This window comes from Lissotriton vulgaris, chromosome 6 (assembly GCF_964263255.1).
Source record: "Lissotriton vulgaris chromosome 6, aLisVul1.2, whole genome shotgun sequence".
NCBI lineage: Eukaryota > Metazoa > Chordata > Amphibia > Caudata > Salamandridae > Lissotriton > Lissotriton vulgaris.
Window position 1 is genome coordinate 1,732,230,823 of NC_141694.1, and position 26,455 is coordinate 1,732,257,277.

The 26,455-nt window shown below is 43.0% G+C and overlaps 1 protein-coding gene across 1 annotated transcript in view; it reads left to right on the forward strand.

The window, feature by feature from the left end:
- Nucleotides 1-26,455, forward strand: part of CNIH4 (cornichon family member 4) — a 57,722-nt gene that overhangs the window by 17,047 nt on the left and 14,220 nt on the right. Inside the window, exons 2-3 of the mRNA XM_086925471.1 lie at nt 16,538-16,606; nt 20,187-20,299. Of these exons, the coding sequence (XP_086781597.1) occupies nt 16,538-16,606; nt 20,187-20,299 (182 nt within the window). The remainder of the gene's footprint in view (nt 1-16,537; nt 16,607-20,186; nt 20,300-26,455) is intronic.

Sequence of the window (26,455 nt, forward strand, 5' to 3'; positions counted from 1 at the left end):
CTGTATTGATTCTGGATTGTTACTAGTGTCATGTGGACGTATTGGCGTTTAGATGAACTATTGCCTTTTTGCATCCTGCAAGTCTCCCTTCCCTACCCAGTGCCAACCCTCCTCCACCATGAAAGCTCGATCTCTCTCTATCTGGACCCCCACCCTGTGAGAAATGTGGGAGAATGGCCCACATCTCCTCCCAACCCCCTTGTAGTGTACTGGGTGCCATAGTGCTCTCCACCTGTCATGCCCCCCCCCCCAAAAAAAGAAAAGAAAAGAATAAAAGGAAAGAGAATTAAATCGTAAATCAGCAAACTACATTCTTAGCTGCAAATAAATATTCTCATCAATTCGATATCAGCTGAAGCAGTTCTTGCGCCTTTGCTACATTGTCCAGTAAATGGAACTTGTCATTTACAAGAACCCTCAAATTTGATTGCTGAACGATAGTTGCCTGTGCCCCTTTAGACTTGAAAATATCAATCATTCGGATACATTCTCTCCGCCTTTTAGCTGCTATTGCGGACATATCCGAAAATATTTTGAATTCTGGAATTTCTCCTGTTGACAAAGTTCTCTTTTCAATTGCCTTAAAATAGTGCGTGGATATTTCGCGTTATTGGGGCGGTGGAAAGGTACCCGGTGATCTCTTGTGATCGTTAGATCGCCTGATAGTTTTGGGATGGCTTTTTCCAACAAGGTCTGGACCCAGTCCCGAATCTGTGGCCCCTCTACTGCTTCCGGAACCCCCAATATCCGTAAATTTGACCACAGATTTATAATGTTCCATGTCTTGCAGCCTTGATTCTAGTACCTCCCATATTTTGCCTGATATGTATTATTTCCTACTCACGAATGATCACCTTGTCCTCTAGGCTGGAAACACGTTGCTCGGCTTCAGCTAGCTGCTCTGGGACTTTTTCCATTGCATCCTCTATTTGCGACAATCTTGTATGCAGCGAGGCAATCTCTTGTGATTGTATCTTCCGTAGTTCCTGTAAAAACAGAGTGAATGTTTGTTGCTGTCTCTTTTGGCCTTGCTGCCTGTTGAACTGGGGCTGGTATAGCTAATGTACTCATTGCTTAGTCGGCAGTATTGACAGTGTTGGCAGCTGCTGTAACCATATGAGATTTTGATGATTCGTTTGAATTGGATGAAGAGATACTCGAATGGGAGGAGGAAGAAGCGATTGGCCCACTAGCGAACAGACAACTAAGAAGGAAGGATAAAACCCCAATAAAAGTAGTAACAAAAACTACTAACCAGCAATATCAACATGGTGAGGAAAAGCCAGAATTATCCATCAAATCCACTATAAGTGACGAAGACAAAGATAATTCAAAAACTACAGAATGGGACCAGTTGGTTATAGAAAGCAGTCAAGGGGTAAAAAGAATTACTTTCAAAACAAGCCGCTGTATACTTGCTCACCAAATAATAATGTACAAATTATCTCCAAACCGGAATTTGAATCTTGAGGTAGCCAAGATACCCTGAATAGAGGCAATATACTCAGACTATTCAAGTCAATTTCACCCCTCTCTAAGGTAGTGAGTGAGGATATCTATTCGATTGAATTTATGACAGGAAACAGTCTACAGGCTCCCACGCTAATTACACTAAATTCCCCGGTAATAGCGGAATTGATCCTGACAGAACATCAAACATTTAAAGCTTGGGGTATACTAATTATGAAACAAAGTCCAAAGGTTTATCCAACAACGCTTATTGATTAAGAGAATACCAAGCATGCTAGAACAGACAGACAAATAATTCCAGTACTAAAAAATACCCGGGGAAAATCACCCAAGAAAGCAGGAGAATGGTTGTCTCAAAAGGATATGGGTAAAAACTCTGTAATAGATGAAAAATTAATCACCAAGTCACTATACAGTAATAATGAACGATGATCTAATATTACTAGCTGCTCTATAGCCAAAGTAGAGGAGATAGGTCTAGTCCGAATGTGTTCATGGAACATAAATGGGGTGGGAGCAAAGATTTATAATGCGCATATAGACTCCATATTGCTCCCCTCTCAAATTATCTCCTTACAAGAAACTTGGGAAACCGAACCATTTGTCCTACATGGATTCAAAGGTCATTTTGAACATGCAATTAAAAACCACAAATTTGGCCGTCCAAGCGGAGGCCTAGCTATCTTCATCTCAACGAACTTACAGGTTGAACATGAACGACTCGAGTCAAAAAGTGCAAATATTCTAATAATTAAGTTGAAATATAAAACAACGAAACAGGAACTAAAGTTTGTTTATTTGATTAATGTTTATATACAGCCAACAGGCCCTAGTAGGCTGTCAACTTTCGGTATATTATATAACCTTCTTATGGATTTAATGCTTTCAGACCCTCTAGCGGAGTACATTATGTCTGGGGACTTTAACCTTAATCTGATGCCATCTTTCACAAGGGATGATACCTGTCAAACACAGGATTATCAATGGTCTATTCCTCAACAGGACCTAGGAATAGAAACCTCGCCTTCTAGCAATAAAATTGCATTATCTTTTGTCAAAGACATGGAAGCAATGGGCCTTCGTATACTAAATGGTCGATTTTTAAAGAAGATACCCCTCCAGCATATACATATTCTAATAATAAGTCAAGGTCAAGGATCGACTACACAATAATCTCTCTTAACGCCTTCCATAATATAATTGCATATCAAATAGAGGAAGTAACGGATAGTGATCACTGCCAGCAGACAATAACGATTAACCTTATGAATAAGGCAAATCAATCGTATCAAACTGTCCCGGGTCACATTGGAACAGTAAACTATAAAAAATTAATTTGGACTACTAAGAAAAAGGATGTGATGAATTACCAAGTTATCCAAATATCAGAAATGTGCTTTAATGTAAGATCACCTGAAACCTCGATAGAACAATGGGTAAAATTTACTACAATGCTGGTTAAACCACAATATCAAATGCGACGGGACAAAATTAACCAAAATGACGATCGAAAAGAAAATAAATCATACATAAACTTGCCATATACCATTACTAAATTAAAAAGAGCACGGAATAGGATAAGGCAAATTAAGAAAACTATTCCTAACCAGGAAATATCATGCAAACATAAAGCTGCAAATCAAAATTTGAGGAAACTAATATGGAATGAGAAAAATCAGGCAAAACAAGCACTTTGGGCAAAAATATACCATGCAAGCAAACAGTCAAACACAAGAGAGTTCTGGACAATAATAAATGGTTTGGCAAGACCAAATAAAAGGGTTGTTTCCTCTAGTCTAACTGAGCAAGAATGGACGACATTTCTTGGAAATCATTTTAACCAAAACGGTTTGGCAACAGAAAAAAATGAGTCAACCGACTGATACCATGAGGGTGATAACGAAATTCCAATCGTAGTAACAAAAGACCAACTGAGAAAATTAATTAAAAAAACAGAAAGATGGGGCACCAGGACTGAATGGTATTCCTTTTGCCCTATTTAAAGAAAATCCGGGTTTATGGGCAGCGCAATTAGAAAAGGTATTTAATGAAGTTATTGAAAAAGGCGCTATCCTGGAGTCATGGCGTGGATCACTAATTACGCCAATTTACAAAAAAGGGAACTGGGCACTCGCAGAAAATTACAGGCTCATCACACTCCAAGATACTGATGCCATGTTGTTTGCAAGGATCTTGCTTAATGAGCTGAATGATTGGGCAGTAGAAATTAAGATCCTGCCATTGAATCAAACTGGCTTTGTTAAAGGATTAGGGACTTCTACAAACATCCTAGCACTATCGATTTATTAATGGACAAGTGAATAAGTCTTAAACAGCCCTTGTATCTCTGTTTCATTGATTTTAAATCAGCCTTCGTTTGTGTTCAAAATAATTTACTTTGGAAAACGTTCAGAGAAATTAACATTCCAACTACCTTATTAAGAATGATCCAGCTATTGTATAGTAAAACTTGGGTAAGGATGGGGGATGGGAAAACCCTGTCGGATGAAATCCCAGCCAATGTAGGATTAAAACAAGGATGTGTATTTGCCCCCCCCCTTCTTTTTAATTTATTCTTGGTGGATATGTCAAGGACCCTAGGTGAACTAAATGCACACCCTCCAAAACTAGCAGATAGGCATATTTCAAAATTATTGTATGCAGATGATGCCATCCTGTTAAGCCAAACAAAAATCGGGCTCAAGCGACTAATCTCTGGAACATGTACCTATGCAAGGGAAAACGGGATGGTGATTAACGAAACCAAAACTAAGATCATGATAGTCGCCAAGAGCAAAAAACTAAGGCAAAAATGTAGTTGGTATGTGGAAACACCAAACTAGAGCAAGTCGATGTATACAAATACCTGGGAGTACTATTTGATGAGAAGGGTAGTTTCCAACCGCAATTAAGAGATATTCAGAAGTCAAACTCCCTAACAGCTGAATTTAGAATCTTGCAGAAATCGCTGGGCAACCACACATATGGGCCGTTTCTAAAGATTATAGGGGCAAGATTACTACCAACAATCACATATGGCAATGAGTCACTAATGGGAAGGGATACGGAAACAATAAATAATGCTGTATCTAAAACTTATAAATTACTATTTCATCTCCCAACAAATGCCTCGCCAGCTCAAATTAGACTCTAGTTTGGCTTAACTAATCAATATTATGCCAGGAAGGGTCATTTTATCAAAACCTGGAACCGGATTAAAAATGATCAAGATAACCAAATATCACAGTTACTGTGGAAGGAGATACGCAATAACACAAAGGCAGCAGCATGGAATTTTCTTAATGAAGCTGTAGAAGAGTTTGCAGTAACCTCAATTTGGAATAATGCCATAGCCAATGGTTCCTTTTAAGAAAATAATTAATAGAACAACAGACTTACTATCAATTGTAAATGACAAAGATAGTCTGACTAAAAGAAAACATGCCTGGACAATAATAAATGGATATAAAACAAAGAAGGTTCAAGACTATTTGGAAATACCGTGGTCAGGAAACAGCAAACAAATCCTTCTCAAAGCAAGATTTGGAATCCTTCCGGGAACTTGCCATCTCCCGCCTTGGAAAACCTCTGAAAGGAGTACACTTTGTAGACTATGTAATAGTGGAGAGGAGAATATTGTACACTTGCTCTGTATTTGTCCAGGACTTCAAAATGAAAGGATAAAACTACTTAAAGTCCCTTTTAATGTACGAGGAATACGGACATGTAGGCAAGCCCTGAAATGTTGTCTTCAATCAAATGACATAGGCATGAATGCTACCTTTTTGTAAAGTTTTTATTAATGATAAAAACAAAACTAGCAGACTAAGTCTTAAATGAACAATACTAAGGATTTTTTTAACTGAGGTTTAAGATGAATGTTCTTTTACTTCTTTATTTGTTTTTATACTAAAAGTAATTTTGTAATTGTATATTGTAAGATTTTAAATAATCCAACAATAAAGTAAAATACTACTATATGCGATTTTGAGAACAGTAGGGACTGTTAACAGCAGATAGGGGTGGGAAAGGGTTCCATAGGCTCAAATCCATAAAACTGATAGACTCTTCAGTCCTTCCCAGACTCCCAGATGAGCTCGCTATTTGTAACTTTTTGTTTACATTAACATCTCCATTTTCCGTATCTAACAGAGTATATGGCCTGTAGCCTATAGGCTCCCAGCAGCTGCTGCACCTTAAGATCCATCCTTTTTCTGTACGTTAGGGAAGGTCTCCACTGTCTTCTCTAAACCACCCTTATTCGCAACTTTCGAACGGGGTAGATTGACTGACCAGAAGAGGATTAGCAGTTTGAGACTTTCGCTTAAATGTGTGCATGCTTCAAGTTTTTCCACCTCTGGGATATATTGCACCCACAGTGTTCATCAGGCTGCTGTGATTCTATCTGCTCCTTCGGAGGCAAGCGGGCTGTGACCGTACCGTACTGCACAGTACCAGTATGCCCTTGCATCGTGCTTTGCACTGTTGGTATGTTGTACCTGTGCTGCATTGTACCAGTATGTGCTACCTACTGTGCAGAAGCATTGTGAGGTTAAAATGTGCTATGCAGCAGCAGTAAACCCTACTGCCTAACATTACATGCTTGAGCCATGAGCTTACTGCTCCATACGCAGGGTCACTGGAATTGTGCGGCCGTGGAGATATTCTCATAATAGATTTTCCGCACTTGCCATATAATCCATCATCTGCCACATAGTCTTCAGATTTTAACAGTAAAAAACATTATTTCTAGTTTGGATGGTTCAAAAGATACAAAAAAATGCAGCAACACATGTTGCCATGCAGTTGAATGCCCTTTGCAAAGTTAGGGTAGTGCTCAGCAGTAAACCGCATGCGCCTGTACTGTACTGAGCAGTATCAGAATGAATTGCAAAGAGCTATATTTTTTGAACCAATATGTGCAGCAGCGGTATGGGTCTAAGGTACTAAGCAGGATCAATATGAAACTGCATTTTCTGCGCCGCATCAGTATGCACTTGTAGTGTCTCGTGCAGCTCCAGTTAGAGCTTATGCTGTGCAGGGAAGTAGTAGCCGGACACGTAATTGCACTTACTACCTTATACAAGGCATCAACACACTTTCCACCGGGCAGCACGCTGCTGCGGAACCTAATGTTAATGGTTAGTTCAGTGTTATTGGTAGCATAGTGTGTTTCTCAACACCAGATCCAATATGAATGTTGGCTGTGCCATATGACCTCTAAAAGAAGTTATTTGCTGCACAGCACCAGTAGGCTACTGTGTCGTGTGTGCTTCTACGCTACTGTGCCACACCGCCCGAACGTATGCTATACTATGTTATCTTTGTGATTTGTATAAAACACTTCAAAAATTCTAGGTTGGAATAACCCTGTACAGTGTGTTTTAGAAAAGGATTTTCATAATAATTTTTGTATAAACACTGATTTATGATTTCTATATTATAACAGCCCTGAAGAAGAGATAGTGAGTGCGAAACACATGTTGGCTATAGGCTGTATTGCTGTGCAACCAATTCATCAAAAGAATAAAGAAATATAGAAAGAAACCATACAAGAATCATTATTATTTGTCAATGATATTCTTTATGCATTACAATTACCATACTGGTGGGGACCAGTAACTGAGATTGAAGTGCAGGGCACTATTCCTATTACCCAATAGTAGTTATTTCTATTTACCTTTTGTGATGTTTGTAGGGTTTACTCCTCTGTGTTTGTCCCGCATGCTCATTGTGTTTTCTTGCACACAGTCATTTTCTCCAGCAAATGGCTTGATTGTTTTGCGTCCCTGTACCCCTTTCTTCCATTCCCCTGTACTACCCGCATATGGTCATTTTATACTTGAGCAGCTTTACGTGGCTGCATCGTAAGTAGAGTTTCTTATGGGCGCATCTGTGAGGAGCAGGGTCCTTTGTCAGTCGGCCCACCCGCACTGAATTGGCGGGAGTAGAATGAGATGAGATGGCATACATCCTTGGCGATGGACAGGTGGTGCAGTCGTAGCTGCCAAAATACACCCTCCGCCAGTCCTTGCTGTTTATACTCACAGCACTGTGCTACCTGAGGCATGCTGTTTTGTTTTTACCGGTACCTGTATGGATTTGAAAGGTCCCAGCATGCAGGTAGTTGTGCGCAGATCAAGGGCTTGCTTAAGTTGTCACACAAGGCATAAGGCCCTTTGCCAGCTGGTGCGCTCTTGTGCCAGACTTTACAACATCTGTGTCCACCCGGAGTTGGGTAATGCTGCCCTGTCAGAGGGCCAATCTCATGAGCAGGGGAGTCTTGCTGTGCCACAATATCTGCTTGTGGAGGGTGCGAGGTTGAATGACATTAATGCACCCCTGTCTCTTGAGTAGCTTTTCAGAAGCGATGCAGATTTGTAAAACCGCTTTCTCAGTGGATCTCATTTTTTAACTTCGGAAGAATACCAGACTGATGCAGTCAAGCATAAAGTCAAAGCTCTTGCGCTGTGCACAGAGCTCATGCATAAGGGGCATGCACCTACTAAGCTGCGCAGTGAGCTATAGTGAGATGCAGCTCTACTGCCTGTGACTTTTCTTGAAGTGACACAGCAGAGCTAGTGGGCAGTGCAGGAGAGCAGAGCACTTTCCTTGTTGCTACCGTGGGACCTTGGAAGCAAACTCCTAGGCTCCCATCTGCCGAACCACATCAGAGGCTCATCAGGGGTGATGTTAAAAAGTGTGTCCTTCAGCACTTGCTTGTAAATAGAAATATCTTGTACATGTGTGTAGTAGTACTACCCTGTGTGTCTCAGCGCTGTCATAACATGTGTAACAATTGCCAAACTCACCTGTATTCATTGACGTAGGAAAGATGGAATGCTGAATCTGTTCTGTTTTGCCACAATCCAGTTACAAGGGGAAGTTGAGCATTCCCCAGGCAATTTCGAATGGCAAGAATTTGAACACTTTACTTTTATATCTCAGTGTTTGAAATAAGTCAGATACACTACCTAAATTAGCGTGTGCTCACCCTCTGGTAGCTTGGCACAGAGCAGTCCGGCTTAATTTGAGGTAATGTGTTAAGTATTTGTGCAACACTTTAATTACGGTAACTCAGTGAAAACACCACAAAAAGATTCCACACCAGTTTAAAAAATAGAGAGTATTTATCTGAGTAAATCAAGACCAAAACTACAGAAATCCAATTAGTAGAACTTGTGATATGAATTTTTAAAATAGCACATGAGTGTTATTTGAGGTCGCGATGGACCGGAGTAGAGCCAGAATTCAGGCCGGCCACGATGGAGGGCAGGCTGGCTACAAGACCCAAGCAGGGCCCAATGAAAAAGTACCATTGATGGAGCAGGCGTCGAAGACTCAATGCGTTTGTTCCGATTTATGCAGTTGGGCTGATGCGTCGTCGACGAGCCTCGGAGTCTGGTCCTGCATTGTCGTTAAGCTCTTCACGATGCAAGCACTGTGTCCGAATCAAACTTTGCAGCCTGGTCCTGCATTGTCATTGAGCCACGCAGAGCTGTCCTGGAAGCATCTCTGCGTTAAAGGGCACTGCATCGGTTCGGATCAGTGCAAAGTCGTCACTGTATCAGTTTTCTGAAGAAAAATCACTGCAGAACCCACTTTCAGGGCCCAGGACTGGATTGGCACCTCTTGACAGGACTTGCAGTTGGCAGAGTCCAGAAGCTGAAGCAGAGTTGAAGAAAGGCTTTGAGACTTCAAAACAGGATGTAAGCCAGCAAGCCCTTGGAGTCATTTGGGTTCAAGTCTGTAGAGAGCATATCCAGTCCTTCCCACTCCCAGCAAGAAGCAGCAGGCCAATACAGCAAAGCAGTTAGCAGAGCAGCAGACCCCCCTACAGCTCAGCAGCCCTTCCTGCCAGAATTTTTCTTGGTTCCAGCAAAGATCTGATTTCATGGTGTCGGAGGTCCCGTACTTATACCCGATTTGGCCTTTGAAGGGACACTTGCAAAGAGATGCTTTAAAGTGCAAGTCGTTCCCAGAGCTTTGGAAATGGGACTGGGACTGGGACAGAGAGATTGAGAGTTCACCGCTTTCCTTTCAATATTCAACTCTGTGCTGGACAACCTCAAGCTAGATCGAGAGCATTTATAATTTCATTTAATAGCTTTTTAGCTAGAGAGGAGGTGTTCAAGTTGGCATGCCCGGATAAGAGAGCAGGGCCTGATTTTGAATTTTTTGTTCGTCCTGATTTTGAATTTTTTGTTCGTCCTGATTTTTGTAAATACACCTTGGAAACTCGTTGGCAGCTACAACAGTTGATTAGTCAATTTCAGGCTAAAGGGGCGCAGGCATACTTAATGAATCCTGCAAAGTTGAAGATCATATTTCATGAGTGCAGCCGGGTTTTCACTTCAGAGGGCTCCGCCAAAGAATATTTGAATAACATGTCGCGTGAATAATATCATGCGATAATGTAATGTTTTTTCAAGTATATTTGGTGAGGGGTTGATATTTGGTTCAACCGTTCACCATGAGTCTAACTTTAGGTTTCTTCTTCTTTCTGTTATTTACTCACTTTTCTCCTCCCGAAAAGTATTTACTGAATGACTATTTGTCTGGTGGACAGAGAAAGATGTATCTTTCTGTTCTGGTTAGAGGAGTATATAGACTATATGCAGGCAAAGGTAGGGGTTCACGGCAGCTGACATCTGCAGGACCACAAGTCCTAAAGCCTCGTTAATGGTGGGGGGAAAGCTGGGGGGGGTGGAAGTTATGGGGTTGGAGGTGGATGGTGGGTGTATGGTGTTGGGGTAAAAAGGGAAAAATTTCACAGATTCAGCGAGAAAGAATGACATGAAAGAAAACGATGTATTAAAACATTTATTCTTTAATGTACTTGGCAAAGAGGTATTCAGTCAGTCATTGATTGTAATTTGGTTTGTTGATGGCCGCTAGAGGGTTTAAAATTTGTTCTCTAAACGTTTCTGGCCTTAATATCAGTAAAAGGAGAAGAATAGCTGCAGAGCTCCGTAATATCCAACCAGATCTTGAATGTGTGCAGGAAACGCACTTACCCTGGGATAAGAGTCTTTTATTAAAGGACTTAGGATATTCAATTGTCGTTGCTTCTCAGCAATCAGTAACAGTTCGGGGGTGGCGATTTTGGCGATTTTAGCCAAATCTAACACATACATGTTTATTCGTAGCTCAGCCAACAAATTTGGTCGCTGGGCCATAGCTGAATGCAGAGGAAATAATTGTAACTTCACCTTATGCACTATTTATGGGTCTAACTTAGATGAGGCTTTTATTTTGGAAGAACTGAACTTAGTTAGCGGCTTGGCCAGCCCCACTGATTATTTGCGGAGATTTTAACATTAATCTAACCAATCAGTTTATTATGGTGGGTTTTCAGGGCTATAAGGGTCGGAAGCCTCGCGTTTTTAGGGCTTTGTATAACTTGTTAAAAGATCATGGCCTGGTGGACGCCTTGGGAGCGAGAATGCAAATTTATCCTAGAATCTTGTCAGATCACGCTCCTATTTTATTAGAGATGTTAGGGTGGGGAGAGGTTCTGAGATCCAAAACGTTTTCTTTTGATCGGAAATTATGTGTCAATGATCACTTTAGAGAACATATCACCAGGTGGTCGAAGGATTTTTGTAATAAGAACAGGAATTCAGCCAGAATTGACATAGTCTGGGATACATTTAAGGCCTGTTTTAGGGGCGAAGCATTGAGTTTTGGAATGTTTCCTCAAAAGAAACTTAAAACTGAGGTGCAGGGTTTATATGGGGATCTGCAAAGAGCAGAGAAACAATTAACATATGGCATTGCACAACAGGGTAATATACATGAGTTAGAGGAGAACGTAGCTAGGAAACGGGCTAAAATAAGGGGTATTTGGGACAAGAACGCAAGGAAATTTTTTGACACACAAAAAGCAATGCCATGAATATGGGGAAAAAGTTGGGAGATGTCTTGCTCTTAAATTACGTATGAAGGAAGCTAACCGACGAATATCAGTTTTAAAGGATCATTTAGGAACATTAATATCTGATAAGCAAGGGATTCTGACTATTTTTCATCAGTTTTATTCAGAGCTATATATAAAGCAGAGCGGGAGCGTAGAACTAGAAGTAGGAAGGTTGTTGGGTGGGGCCGTCCCATAGTTGGATCCTGAGGTGGCAGCTCAGCTTGATCATCCAATTACTATGGAAGAGCTAGAATCCGCAGTCGAAACTTTAGCATCAGTAAAAGCCGCAGGCCCTGATAGTATATCCGGAGAGATATACAAACTCTTCTTTCTTTTACTTAAAGATATGATGCTGGCTACGTTTAGAGAGGTTCAAAGGGGGCTGGCACCACATTCTTGGGAGGAAGCCAACATAGTAGTTTTTAGTAAAAAGGGAAAAGACCCGGAGCTACCCAGCTCATACCGGCCTATTTCATTATTAAATTGTGATGGGAAAATATATGCCAAAATACTGGCTAATCGTCTTTCTACGGTTATATCAACTATAGTTTCACAGAATCAACATGGATTTATTCCTGGAAGGGGAACAGTGGCACATATTAATAAGGTGATCACCCTTTTTGATACTGCTCAAGTGGAGAAGAGACCATTCCACCCCAACCATCGCGGAAAACGACGACCCCAACACCGCAGCCCGAATCCTGCATAGATGGATCTCGGACAGCACCAACACCATAGCCCCCCCAAGAAAAACAACAATACCCGTGCCAAGAAAGCCAGATGGTTTACCACCGAACTTCGAGAGTCCAGGCGCACATGCCGCCGCCTCAAAGGCCTGGAGAAACACCAAATCCACAGAAGCCCACAACAACTTCAGAGCCGCCACCAACGCTCACCATCAACTCATCAGAGAAACGAGAAAAAAAGCGATTGAAGACAATCTCCACCCACGCACACAACAGCAAGGAACTATTCAGCATCATCAAGGAGTTCGCCCAACCCACCAGCGAGTCTACCGACATCCCTCCCTCACAAGACCTCTGCGACAAACTCCGCACCTTTTTCCACCACAAAATCAAGAGCATCTACGACAACTTCGATGAAGACAACCAACACACTGAACCCTCACCAACCACCCCGACACCCGGAAACCAGCGATTGATGACTGGACAGCCCTCACCACCAAAGACACACTGAAGACAATGAAGTCAATCCACTCAGGGGCCCCCAAGGACCCCTGCCCCCACCACATCTTCAACAGAGCCGCTGACACCATCGCACCCATGCTCTGCCACACCATCAACCGCTCCCTGGCGACCGCCTCGTTCCCCGACGACTGGAAACACGCCGAGGTCAACCCCCCCCTGAAGAAACCCTCAGCGGACCCCACCGACCTCAAAAACTACAGACCCATCTCCCTGCTCCCTTTCCCAGCGAAAGTCATCGAGAAAGCCATCAACAGCCAACTCGCCACATTCATTGAAGAACACAACATCCTCGACTCCTCCCAATCCGGCTTCAGAAAAAACCACAGTATGGAAACCGCCCTCCTCGCCGCAACAGACGACATCCGCACCCTACTGGACAAAGGAGAAACAGTAGCCCTCATCCTCCTAGACCTATCAGCGGCGTTCGACACAGTCTCCCACCGCACCCTAATACGCAGACTCTACGACGCAGGAATCCAGGACAAGGCCCTCGACTGGATCTGCTCCTTCCTCTCCGGCAGGACGCAACGGGTCAGACTCCCCCCTTTTCTCTCAGACCCCACACCTACCACCTGCGGAGTCCCCCAGGGCTCCTCCCTCAGCCCGACGCTCTTCAACGTCTACATGGTTCCACTTGCTCCCATCGTCAGAACCTACAGACTCAAAATCGTGTCATACGCAGACGACACCCAGCTCATCCTCTCCGTATCCAACGAGCCCAACACTGCCAGACGCAACTTTCGAGAAGGCATGGAAGCCGTCGCCAAATGGATGAAAAACAGCTGCCTACAACTAAACACCAACAAAACAGAAGTACTCATCATGGGCCCAAACCCTGACGCCTGGAGCGACACCTGGTGGCCCACCGCCCTCGGAAACCCGCCAACCCCCACAGACCACGCACGCAACCTGGGAATCATCCTGGACTCCGAGCTCAAAATGGACCGCCAGATCAACTCGGTCTCATTTTCCTGCTTCCACACCCTCCGGCTTCTTCCTAAGACCTTCAAATGGATCCCCCCTCGAACACCGAAAGACAGTCACTCACTCCCTGGTCACCAGCAGACTCGACTACGGCAACGCACTCTACGCCGGAATAAACAAAAACCTCATCCGCAAGCTACAGAACATCCAGAACGCCGCCGCAAGACTGGTCCTCAACCTGCCAAAACACTGCCACATCTCCCAGCACCTGAGCACACTCCACTGGCTCCCCGTCCAGGCGAGAATCACCTTTAAGTTGCTCACCCACGCACACAAGGCCCTCCACGGCACCGGACCAGCATACCTGAACAGCCGGCTCAAATTCCACGCACCCCAAAGGACCCTATGATCAGCCCAGCTCTCCTACGCCGAGGTCCCCCGCACCAGAAAGACCAGATCGGGATGCCGCTCCTTCTCCTTCCTCGCGGCTAAAGCATGGAACGCCCTTCCGCTCCACCTCAGACAGACAACATCACTCCCCATCTTCGCAAGAAACCTCAAAACCTGGCTCTTCGACAGACCCCCTCCTTGATGGAATGGAACCTCCACCCCTAGCGCCTTGAGACCTTTAAGGGTGAGTAGTTGCGCTTTAACAAACTCCTGATTGATTGATTGACAATTAGGATTAATTCTATTAGACGCAGAAAAAGCGTTCGGTGGAGTGGGATTACCTGTGGAGCTTGATGGAAATGATTGGATTTCGGAAAGGTTTTATGACAGCTCTGCAGGTTTTGTACGCTTCCCCGATCGCTAGAATTGCGGTAATGGGTAGAACTTCAGAGGTAGTAAGAATTACTAGAGGGACGAGGCAGGGCTGGCCCTGTTCCCCTTTACTCTTTGCATTACATATTAAACCTTTTGTTGAAATGCTTTGTACGAGTAGAGCGATACGACCATTTATTGTTCAAGAAGTCCCTTATTCAGTATTTGCGTATGCAGATGACATCGTGGTGATGTCTGAAGATCCGGCCACTGCATTATTAGAACTTGAACGGTTGGCTTCTGAATTTGATCTGGTGTCGGGCTATAAGTTAAATATCACAAAAACGCAACTTGTTTGTACAGATAATGTGGCAATACAAGACTCCAGAGGTGGCTGAGGCCACATATTTAGGCATTAAAATGAGGACTTCAATGACCGCACTAGTAGAAGCTAATTGGGAAGCTGTAGTCTTTAATATTAAAAACTCATTGGATGAATTGGGACGTTTACATCTTAGACTAATAGGCAGAGGGGATGTGTTAAAAATGAATATACTACCCAGGGTTTTATATTTATTCAGGTCCATACCGCCTGAAATAACAACAACTCAACTGCAAAGGTTACAGTCACTTTGTTTTAAGTTTCTTTGGGCCCCGGAGAGCTGTCAGATTTTTTTATGCTTCCTATTGCAAGGGGTGGCTTAGCAATACCGGATTTCACGCTTTATTATTATGTTTATTTGCCAAAAATGCATGTATTATTGAGTTTAAAAAAAAAGATGATAATACTGTGGTAGCTCCATCAATTTTTCAGTTAATCTTAGGATCTGAGGTAAGCTGTTGTCTATTCAGAGAAATTGATGGGAGCTATTACAAAAGGACCAGGTTCAAGGTCTTGGAAGCAGCCTTTAAAGTTTGGAGGAGAATACGCAAATTAACTGACTTGGAAGGCTTGACATATTATACCCAAATGAATGCGGGTAAGTTACTGCCTATAATATTTGGTGATAGGGTATTTATTAGCTGGAGAGACAAGGGTATTAGGCAGTTAGGTGATCTATATGGTGATGGGGGACTTTTAATTCAATATGAAGACCTGGTTAAGCAATATCAGGCATCTCATTCACAGTTTTTGAAATCTCTCCAAATCTGCGATTTTCTAAGTCGTAGAAACTTGAAATTGAGGTCTAATCCACTAATTGAGGCTGTTAGATCCGGTGGGAAGATTGGTGTTTTGTATAAAATATTATCTTTATATAGAATGGATGATCTACAGAAACACAACTCGCAATGGACTGCCATATTGGGAGAGGAAATATCATTGAAAGAGGCAATTGTTATGTCTAATGAAGTTTTTTTTGTGTTCAAATCTGAAAGTACAATTTTTTAAAACCGCATTCAATGTGTACTATACTCCTGCACGAATACACAAAGGGGGAGACGGATATGATGGCAAATGTTTCCGCTGTGGGGGAGATGACGCAGATAGCCTGCACATATTTTTTAGTTGTGTCAAATTAAATAACTTTTTGCAGGATATTGAAAGATATCTATCGAAGATGTTCAAAGCACCATTTGTTATTACATCAGCTTTAATGCTCTTAGGGGTTGGGCAAGCGGTTAATATGGGAAATGCTTTTTACAAACCGCTGTATTTTGTAACCGTTGCAATTACTATGGCTCGATTAGTTGTAGCCTCTGAGTGGCTCTCCCCAGAACCTCCAAGGTTTGACTCTTGGCGTATTAAAATGTTTAATTTAGCAAATTTAGAAACAAGCCTGTATTCAATCAAAGGTACTAGAAAACGAAAATTAGGAGAATCTATATGGGGAGCTTTCTCCGAATTTACAACTGTAGGATGTTAAGTCTTTGATTTGCTGTATGTAATTTTGTGAATTTGGCTATGGTTTCAATTCTTTTTCGCTGAATTGTGATAATAAAATAAATAAAAAAATAGAGATTTCTTATTTTATGTTTGACTCCCTATTTACTTCTAATATTACGCTTATTTAAGCTCAGTCACTTGCAGATTTAGAGGATCATTTAATTGATAGTCATTCATTGAAACCGGCACCTGTGTGGCAGCGTGATTGCTAGGAAGTGTAAATCTTAGCAGGTAAAACTGAGAACACAGATACAGAGCCCAGAGGGCTGCTTGGGAATGTGCTATCAGTGTTTGGCAAACACGAAGTGCCAAAGGTCTGACCTGTGCTCAAACATTGCAAATATTCATTCTCCTTATCTTGGGCTTCAGATAATCACTCTGTCGGATTTAGAATGCGACTACATTAACGCCAGATCATGCTGCTCGAAATTAAACAAGGTAAGGCACTATTTGCTTTGGTCTTAAAAGTGCTTGCAGCGACTAGAAGATGACTGTTTTTTATATTTATGTAGCAACATTATCTAATACAGCAGTGGAATGGGGATGCTTAAATGTAATACTTTTTGCAAGCATCTGTCAAGCGCTCGCTTATCCCCCAACTAGTAACTATTGTATACTTCAATGCCTCTCCAACAGCATCTCACTCTATACAAGGTTAGTGGATGTAGGAAGCATGTCTTCTATGTTGCAGATTATGACAAAAAGGACTTTTCGACCTCTTAAAGACCTGTTTCGACGCTCTACCTTCAGCCTCTTGGATAAGGTTGAAAGCGGGTTTACTCTATTTTTCTGAATGTTCTGAAAGCAACCTGTATCTTATTAAGTTGCCATTTGCTGTACGTCTTGAGCAAACTAGTTACATCATTCAAAAACTTGGGGTTTAGGCTATGCAAAGCTCCCTAACTAGTTTAAAGAAGACTGGGCTGCATCAGAGCAGGTACACTTGGTGAACACGGAAGATGCAGAAATTTAAACTTTCTATAGAAAGCCTGCAAATGGGGCAATTTGGTGTTATATCTCTTGGTAAGAAAACTCTTCTGATTATTCACCTTTAAAGTGCTGAACATGCTTTCACCAGAGGCACGGGGAGGTGGCTCAGGAATCCGTTAGGTTTCAGAAAATGCACCTGTGCTATCTTCATTATTTACAGTCTGAAACTAAAATTCTGCTCTAGCAAAAAAGAGAAGGCTAGTTTATCTGGTCAGCACAAAAAGAATACCTTTGTAATGTAAAATACAAATCTGATTTCAGCAGAACTATAAAGAATACAGAATGTTTTGGGGACTCTTATTCACTGCTCACCTCATTTTGCTGCCACAGTTGGATGGGAAAAGAACAATGGTAGCGCTTGTCACTAAACACCGTGCTCCGACAAATAAATGGCAGAGCATGTGCAGTGGTTGTTTATTAAAGTCATTCAGCATATTTGTACAGTGCATTTTAGGCCTTGGGCATCCTTGCATTTTACAAAAGTACAAAATCCCAAAGCAGAAAAGATAATTAAATAAAATCCCCTTATACTCTTCAGTAACATTTGTGTCCATTAATGTTAATCTGTGTTAGTGCATTTCTCGTTTTTACAGGTAGCTGTAAACTAGGTTATCTTTCCATTGCAAACTATTTCAACAGTGTCACTCATGTCTGAATGGTTATCGGGCTTGTGATTGGCTTCCAGTGTGGCTAGCGTGTCTTATCATAAGATGTCAATGATCATGGAACTAAATGGTACACACTACCGAAGACCACACTTTACTTAGTATTATTGCGGCATAAACCCTTTTCATCAAGCACACACTCTGCCCAAAGTGCTCTTGAAATGAATTTCCAGAGCATAACTTTCCTTATAGTGATTTGCAAAAGAAAAAAAGTTCTCTCATAATGTCTTCCTTCTGGAAGCATCCATTCAATAGCCATTCCGTAGTGGAATGAAATCTGCTGTAATTAGTATTAAATGCTGAAGTGGTACCGCTCTTGCTGACCAGCTGAGGCTTCATATTCTGCTGGATGGTATGGTCTTAAGACAGGCGTCTTATGATAATACAGAGGGTGATCTCAGGTACCCAGCTGTACTTGGTGAATTTTTGAGGCAAGTGGTCCTGGCTGTTGACACTCTTCTTGGCTTCATAACTAGTTTTTCTTTTTTCTTCCGGGATTATGAGTATAAAGTAGTTTTTTCCTCTCCTCTGCTAATTGAGTTCATCCTACTTTTTGAGGATGTAGCATACCTTCTTCCAAGGGGTCTCTACACAAAGGGCTCTCTAATCGATTTCTCAACAGACTTTAAACTTTGTGTACACTTTGTGCAGTGATACATTTTCAGGACCTCAAAGGAAGAAATAGTCTGCTGTGCTCACGAGGTAAATATCCTCTGAGTTGCTATAGTCCTATCTACAGACTAGGATAAAATAGGGAGGGAGGCTTCGGAGAAGAGCATTATTCATAGTCTGTGGACCGTCTCTTTTAGTTCAGCCCATTTAAACTTAGATTGTCCCTGTTGTGCATTATTCATAATTTCCTCAATTAAACCATACCATCAAGAGTCCTTTGAAGCCCATTCTGGCGGAGCACTGTGATGGAAGTGCTTCACTCCAGGAATAAGATCTGGACAGCTGAGGCCTGCCATCACAATTCAGTGTGGTCTTTTTGCCCAGTTTACACATTTTCAAGGATCCGGTTTACTTGTAAAATGAAGTTCCATAGAGAATTTTAGTGCAGTATATCTGGGTTCTCTCTGTATTGAAGGGAGGGTGTGGTCACTAATAAATTGGAGACTTCACCTTCTAGGTGCTCTCTATATGGTCTCCATAGACTCTGTTCAGCGATACTTCTAATCAGAAACTGGAATGGAATTGAAGACTTTTTTTTCCCATGCCAGTGTAAATGGTTTCAAATGCAGAAATGGGTACAAAAACTAACACAAATCATAAGATAAAGCTGAAATTATACTGTCGGTCATCTCACCGTCATGTCATCTATAACATGATCCATGTCTGTGTTTTACTACAGAATTATTTAATATGTTTCTTTTTGTCTTGTGTTGTATATTACAAAACAATTGCTCATTGAACATGATGTTCTCCATGCCGTAGTTCTACTTAATGACTATCAAACGCTACACTGATATTGATTCATGTATAAATGCATGTTAAGGACACTTCCTATATAGATGTATACACATTTTTCGTGACTTTTTAATCACAATATGTGTCTTTTTTATAATAAGTACATCTTTTTTTAAATTAAAGAATATATTTAAAAAAAGAAAGAAAAATCGTTTTCGGTATGAGTTTGTTGATTCGATTGAAATGATGCATGTTGGTTTGAAATTTTGCATGCACACAGATGTGTATGAAATATTCCTTGCTCAAGTATGTTTAAAAATGTATAGACATTTTCCCCTGCTCTTGGCAACTTAATTGAATGCAGGGGCCGCTTTTTCTAAAATAAACGATAAAACTGAAAGGACAATCCCACAAATAGCACATGTTTGTAAAATGAAATCCTAAACCAACAAAAAAACAACCCTCCTTCCCTAATCTCTTAGTGCAGATGTATTTGCATCTCTTCTTTGCTAATGAAACCTGCACTATAGTTAACTGATAGAGCTAAAGAGGAACGTGTGCATTAAAGGAATATTTTAGATTGCGAATTATCAATAGCCTTATAATTTAACTATTACTGTTGTGCAGCTCAGCATTCCAAAAATACATAAGACATGAAAATCAAATATTGCATAAAACCCTCAGGTTGTTCTTGGTTGAGGAAGCCACCACTTGCTTATTATGTAACCGTGCTGCCCAGACTGCCCTTTCCTCTCTTTAATACAGAAGCCCTGGGACCAAGGTCCATATTTTTGTAGATATGCATCATATCCTTCTCGCCATGTGATGGCATATTCTAAGGTTAAAGTACGCTGCTGCTGTTCATTTTATTGCCCGGAAGTCGGCTGTGGTTTCAGCAGGCGGACCTTCTCTAGCTGCATTGTTTATTGTAATAATGAGGGTCTTTTATCTTGCAGTGGGTGCTCCCGGAATTAATCGGACACACAGCTGTCACAGTGTTAATGCTCATTTCGTTGCACTGGTTCATCTTCCTTTTGAACTTACCTGTCGCTACGTGGAATGTATATAGGTAAGTGCAGATAAGTGTTCTTCGTTTGTAACTATAGAAACCTATGTTCATTCTTGCTGTTGCATTGCCCTTTATTTCTGCATGCATATACATCTTATGCCATAAGGGCTTTTCTAAGATGAGTCCCATACCATCCTTAGAAAATACTATATTTATGAATGCACTGAAACAGGTTTATCAACTCCTTACTTTGTTTAAACAGATATTCAAAGTGTGTGATGGTAACCGTAAGATTAAGAGAAGACTGAGAAAATATCCCTGCTCTGATCAATATTGCGTGCCTGCCTCACATGTGATCCAATACTTCCGCCCCTTGATGTCAGTGCATATATTCAGCGCTTATGGAAAGTCTAAACATTCTTTTAAGGTGTTCGCCATTTGTTGACCTATAGCTATAGCCTGAAGTCAAAACTCATAAAATCATATTTTTTTATACATAATCTCCACATTTTAGCAAAAACAATCTCTGAAGATTCTGTATGCAAGTTTTACGGTCAGACAAAACTAAAATGGAAAGATTTGGTTTAAGTGCAAGCCCGACACACCACCAGCTAAACTACACATTGACTTTCTGTCACATTTGTTTGTGGAATTGCCATATTCAAGGGGTGTTTCTCATCTGCAGGGTATATGTATCTTAGTACAGAAGCGTCCTTGGCAAGCGCATTCTGCACTATGCAAGAAAGCTGAAACTGTAACGAAAGTTAAACTTTTAGATTGAAAAGTACCAAAAGTGCAAATCACTGCTACCCTTTAGCGGGGAAGAAACATAAAGGTTAATATTTTTGAGTGGCCTAGTGAGAGCACTGCGCTGAATCCAGTGTAAAATAATGGGCAGGAATCGATTGATTTCTATCACTGTTCCAAACACTCTTGACGGAGCTTGAGCATTTTAGGTAGCTGATCAGTCAAATATTGCCAAATCCAGAAGTTCAAAGCTGGTAACTTGCAGCTGTTTTTGCGGCCAAAGGTGCACTTCGAAGTATTCATTCAGGAGACTGAAGACGCATGAAATTGCATTTCAGCATTCTATTTTTTAATATGTGTATTTTTCCCAATACATTTTTCTTTTGAAAGTGTGGAATATTGTCTGCAGATACCTGAAAAGTAACCCAGTTGAAGCTGGCACTGACGCAACAAAAAGGAGTTGGAGATTTTCTATGCATTGTAGTTTCTTGATAGGATTTTGCATGCCTCTGGTTTCCTTCTCCATTTTCTGATAGGTTTTATAATACTCTACGAGTAATATTTAACATACACTGATTTACCAGTTATATCAAATTTGGATGGTTAAAACTTACGTATTGTTGGTTAGCGCAGATAAAGGGGTTTTAACAAAATGATTATTATAGTCATGAACATGGCCAGAGTCATATCTGAAGGAAGAACAACATTTTAAATAATCAGTAACTTCAGAAAAAGGAACCATATCTTCTAAATTGCAGATTGTCAAATCTGGAAATCTGAATTGTAATCGCAGCTTCAGCGTTGCTCAAAATTAAATTTGATTATGGAAAAATCCACTTATCTCTCAGTGTTTCAAATTGTAATTGTGTAATTTAAAAGTGTAAAACCCTATTGTGGTGTTCAGTATTGATCCCAAGTACATCCTGGTTTCTGTAACCTGATATCAACCACGCCTCACAAAATATATTGTTCTATGGGCATGACCTCATGTCCGAGATGTTCTGGATATTGTATTCTATATTCTTCGGAGCTAAATCGTTGGTATATGGAGTACCCTGGAAAAAGAAGGGGGAAAAGACATGTTAGGTTTTTTAAACTGCAGTAATTTTGTAAAGTAACTTATGAACCATGCTTTTGGATTTGATATTCGGTTGAAGAATTAGATCTTCATGTTCATAAATAGGATAGCCTTTGCTGGACGGATGAAGGGAGTACAGTCCAAGATGTCTCGAAGCCCTCTATTACCAAGTGTGCACCAAGGTCTCATCAGAACATGGCATAATGCAAAAGTACTAGACCTGGTTAGACCTGCTCAGTGGGAACACACATATTGAAAGTTAGTGGAAACTGGGCAGCTTCTTGGGAACTTCGTTAGTGAGGGACAACTTTGTGAATTTGTCTAAAAAGGCAGTCTCAGAAGGATGCTATGATTTATGGTGTCAAATGTAACTGGAAGTCTTAATCCTATCAGCATAACCTGCAGCAAACGATTTTTTAGGACATGAAGCACAGTTAGTATTTTTTTCACCAACAAATGGTTGCTTACAGAATTGTTGGCATAGTCTCTGGGTTGTCATGGTCTACGTTGATGGGATTTTTGTTGTTTGGGCGCCAACGGATCTTGTTTTATGGTAACGGTGAGCACCACAGTCTCCGTAACAATTGAAAATGCAACTCATTAGGAGGGAATAACGATGAGGAGTTTTTTTTTTTTTTTTTTTTTTTAAACCTTTATTTGCGAATGCACAATACACAGCGTCTGCCTACAACCCCGCAGGGCCGGCCGCTATGACGTAAACAGGCTGAGTGAAAAGTAGATTATGAGACAGTACGTTGCTGAAGCAAACTTTCAAGTCCACATTATAGGTTAGAGCATAGCATCATACAATAGGATAAGAAAGGTTTAATTTTATGTTTTTGTCGAAAAGAACAACAACACACAAACACATGGTATCATAGTGGCAAGGGTCGCTGGAGGTGGGGGGAGAAAGTGACTTAGTAAAGAAGGACACCTGGCAAGGGGGGGGGGTGAGCACGAGAGGGAAGACAAAGCATGTAGTGAAATTGGAGGAGGAACGTAAATCATGGAGAGGAGGGGAGAGGGACCTCATAGTCAAGCGGAGGAGAACAGATATCTCCGCGATAAGTATTCCACTGAGCCCAGACTCTGGACCATTTCCCTGGACGCCCCCGAGCCTCATATACCGTCTTCTCTCGGAACATGGACCAGTCCATGTTCTCTTTCCAAGCACTGAGCAAGGGTAATCTAGGGGAGCCCCAGAGCTGCGCGATGTCTCTCTTTGCGACCATGTTGCCCAGGGTAACCCAAAGTGTCTGGGCAGCATTACAATCAGACGGTTCCCACACATTTAACAGACAACGTCGTGCTTCGGGAAGGAGTGGGATCCCAGTGACACGACTCATAACATCATGCACCCTGGACCAATAAGCTGCAACCATCGGGCATTCCCACAGAACATGAAGAAAGGTACCATCCATCCCACACCCACGCCTGCATCGTCCATCCGAAACCAAACCCATTCGCACCAGACGCACTCCAGTCATGTACACACGGTGGAGGATCTTCAACTGGACAAAGCGAAGCCGAGCCGGAATAGCCACCTCCTTAGGGGAGGACACAGCTGACTGCCAGTCCTCGTCGTCCAATTCGAGACCGTCTGCCGTCCAGGAAGCCCGGAGCTTCTCAAGTTGGTCAGCCCTGTTGTTAATAAGCTTTTTGTAGATTAAGGAGATGGTACTATCGGGGACGTGGCCGTCTAAAACTCGATCCTCCAAAGGGGAGGACTGCGGAATGTCGGTACCAGACGGAAGACAAGGCATGCCTCACCTGCAAATACCGGAAGTGCTCTCTATCATCGAGCCGGTATTCCAGTTTCAATAGCTCAAAGGATTTAACCGCGCCCCGTGCCCATAGATCCTCCACCGTGCTGATCCCAATCATGTCCCATTTCTCAAATCCTTTCGTCTTCCACAGGTTGCCCAACCGTTCCGAATCATACAGTGGCGTCATACGTGTCAGCCTACCACCCCAGCCCGTGGCCACGGTAGCGTCTCTCCATGCCCTCACCGCACATTTCGTCGGGCCCGTAAGGAGTCGAAAGGGTGCCTTTGAATACAGAGCCCTATTGAAATTGCCACCGGGTAACAATAGTTTATCCAAGGCAAAGGCGGGAGCGGGCTCCGGAGCGTAGGTCGCATGGTTGATAGCGCTCAGGTGCGAAGCCCAGTAATACCGTCTAATGTCCGGCAACGCAATACCACCATCATACCAGGAGAGCGTGAGCTTGGACAAGGCAATGCGGGCACGGCCATCCCAAATCAGTTGACGCTGTAAGCTCTCAACTTCACGAAAGTAGCGAGCTGGGACAGGGTCGAAAAAATTTTGCAGGGCGTAGAGAAATCGGGGGAGCGACATCATTTTAAAGAGCGCCGCTCGGCCCAATGGAGATCAAGGCAAATCGCGCCACCGTCGAACGTCTTGCTTAAGTCTACGAAGCGGAGCGTATAAGTTTCGCTCGTAGCGGACCGAGGAGGTCATGGATACATAGATCCCCAAATACTTAAAGCCGTCGGTCGCTACCAGAATGGGAAACCTGCGGGGTAGAGGCGGCAGAGTCCCAGCTATGACGTAGACACAGGATTTGTTCCAGTTGATAAGTCCCGAGTTTTTACCGAAGGACGTGAGAACGTCGAAGAGAACGTTAAGCGACTTCTGAGGGGAGGTGAGATAAAGGAGGATATCATCCGCGTACAAGGAGACACGATCCTCGAGGTCTGGGGACCATCGGATCCCTTTAATAGAGGGTTCCCAGCGAAGCCATGCGGCAAGGGGCTCGAGCGCCAATGCGAATAGAAGCGGGGAGAGCGGACAGCCCTGGCGCGTGCCACGGCCTAAGGGGAAGGGGTCCGAGCATCTACCATTTACCGCGACCTGGGCCAGTGGCCGCTCGTAAAGGAGCTTGACCCATGCGATGAAATTAGGGCCAAAGCCAAATTTAGCGAGGGCCGCCCATAGGTAGGGCCATTCGATAGTGTCAAAAGCCATTGTGGCGTCCAGGGAAGCGACCACTGCCGGCTCGGCGAGAATTGGAGCTCTCGCGAGAACGCTGTGGAGCCTACGCAGATTAAGGGCAGTGTTCCTATGGGGGATGAAACCGGATTGATCCGGGTGGACCAGGTCGCAAATCACCTTAAGCAACCGATTGGCCAGTACCTTGGCAAGGATTTTGGGTTCCGCGTTAAGGAGAGAAATGGGGCGGTACGAGGCGCAGCGGTCACGAGGTTTGCCGTCCTTATAAATGACTACTATAGTAGCGAGGCGCTGCTCAAGGGGGAGGCATCCAGCCTCAACCGCCTCGAGAAACATGTGACGCAGGTGGGCGGCCATCTTGTCCGGACAAAGTTTGTAGAGCTCAATGGGGAGTCCATTGGGGCCCATCGCCTTTCCCGAGCGCAAGGATCGGATAGCGAGGGCAATCTCATCAACAGTAAAAGGGGCCTCCAGGGCAGGACCATCCTCATCCGAAACAGTGGGTAGGGCAATGTCCCGCAATAGTAGCCTGGAGTCGGCCTCATCGCGATCACTCACAGGCGTGTAAACCTTCCGGAAGTGGTCCACAAAGCAATCAACAATTTCACCCGGATCAGAGACACTCTCACCAGATTCTCGAACAATGGCAGGTACAACACGACTCGCACGTTCAGTCTTATCCAGCCACGCAAGGAGCTTGCTAGCCTTGTCACCCACATCATACAGTCGGCCTAGTTGATTCGCTCGCAACAGTTTAGCAGCATCCGTGACACAGGCTTTATAGTCTGCTTGCTTCAATTCTAGAGTGTGCAGCAGTGCAGGCGTGTCATTCCCACCCAACTCACTTTCAAGCGCAGTAATTTCGGTTTCGAGAGCCAAAACAGCCTCCCTCTTTACCCTACGCTCTGCCGCAATGAATGATAGGGCGGAGCCCCTAATAACCGTCTTGAAGGCCTCCCAAAGAACAGTGGGGGAAGTGACCGAGCCCACATTCTCATTGAAGTAGCAATCAATTGCCTTGATCAAATCTGAGCGGAGCCGGGGGTTTCGGAAATGCCAGGGAGGAATCGGGGGGACCCTGTTGCCAAGTAGACCACCCACAGAAATCGTAAGCAGCAAGGGGGAGTGGTCCGAGATACCCCGGGGAAGATGCCGCACCTCCCGAACAGTGGACAGAGTGGAGGCTAACATAAAAAAATAATCGATACGGGAGAGGCTGCCATGCGCACCAGAGTGAAAAGTGTATTGCTGGAGTGTAGGGTGTAGTGATCGCCAGACATCTACCAAGCCAAAAGTATCAGCCATCTCACTGAGCCACATCTGGGACGGCAACAATACCCTAGGGGGAAGTCGATCAGATTCACCGGACATAACAGAATTGAAGTCCCCGCCCAGGATTAACAATCCATCCGGAAGCC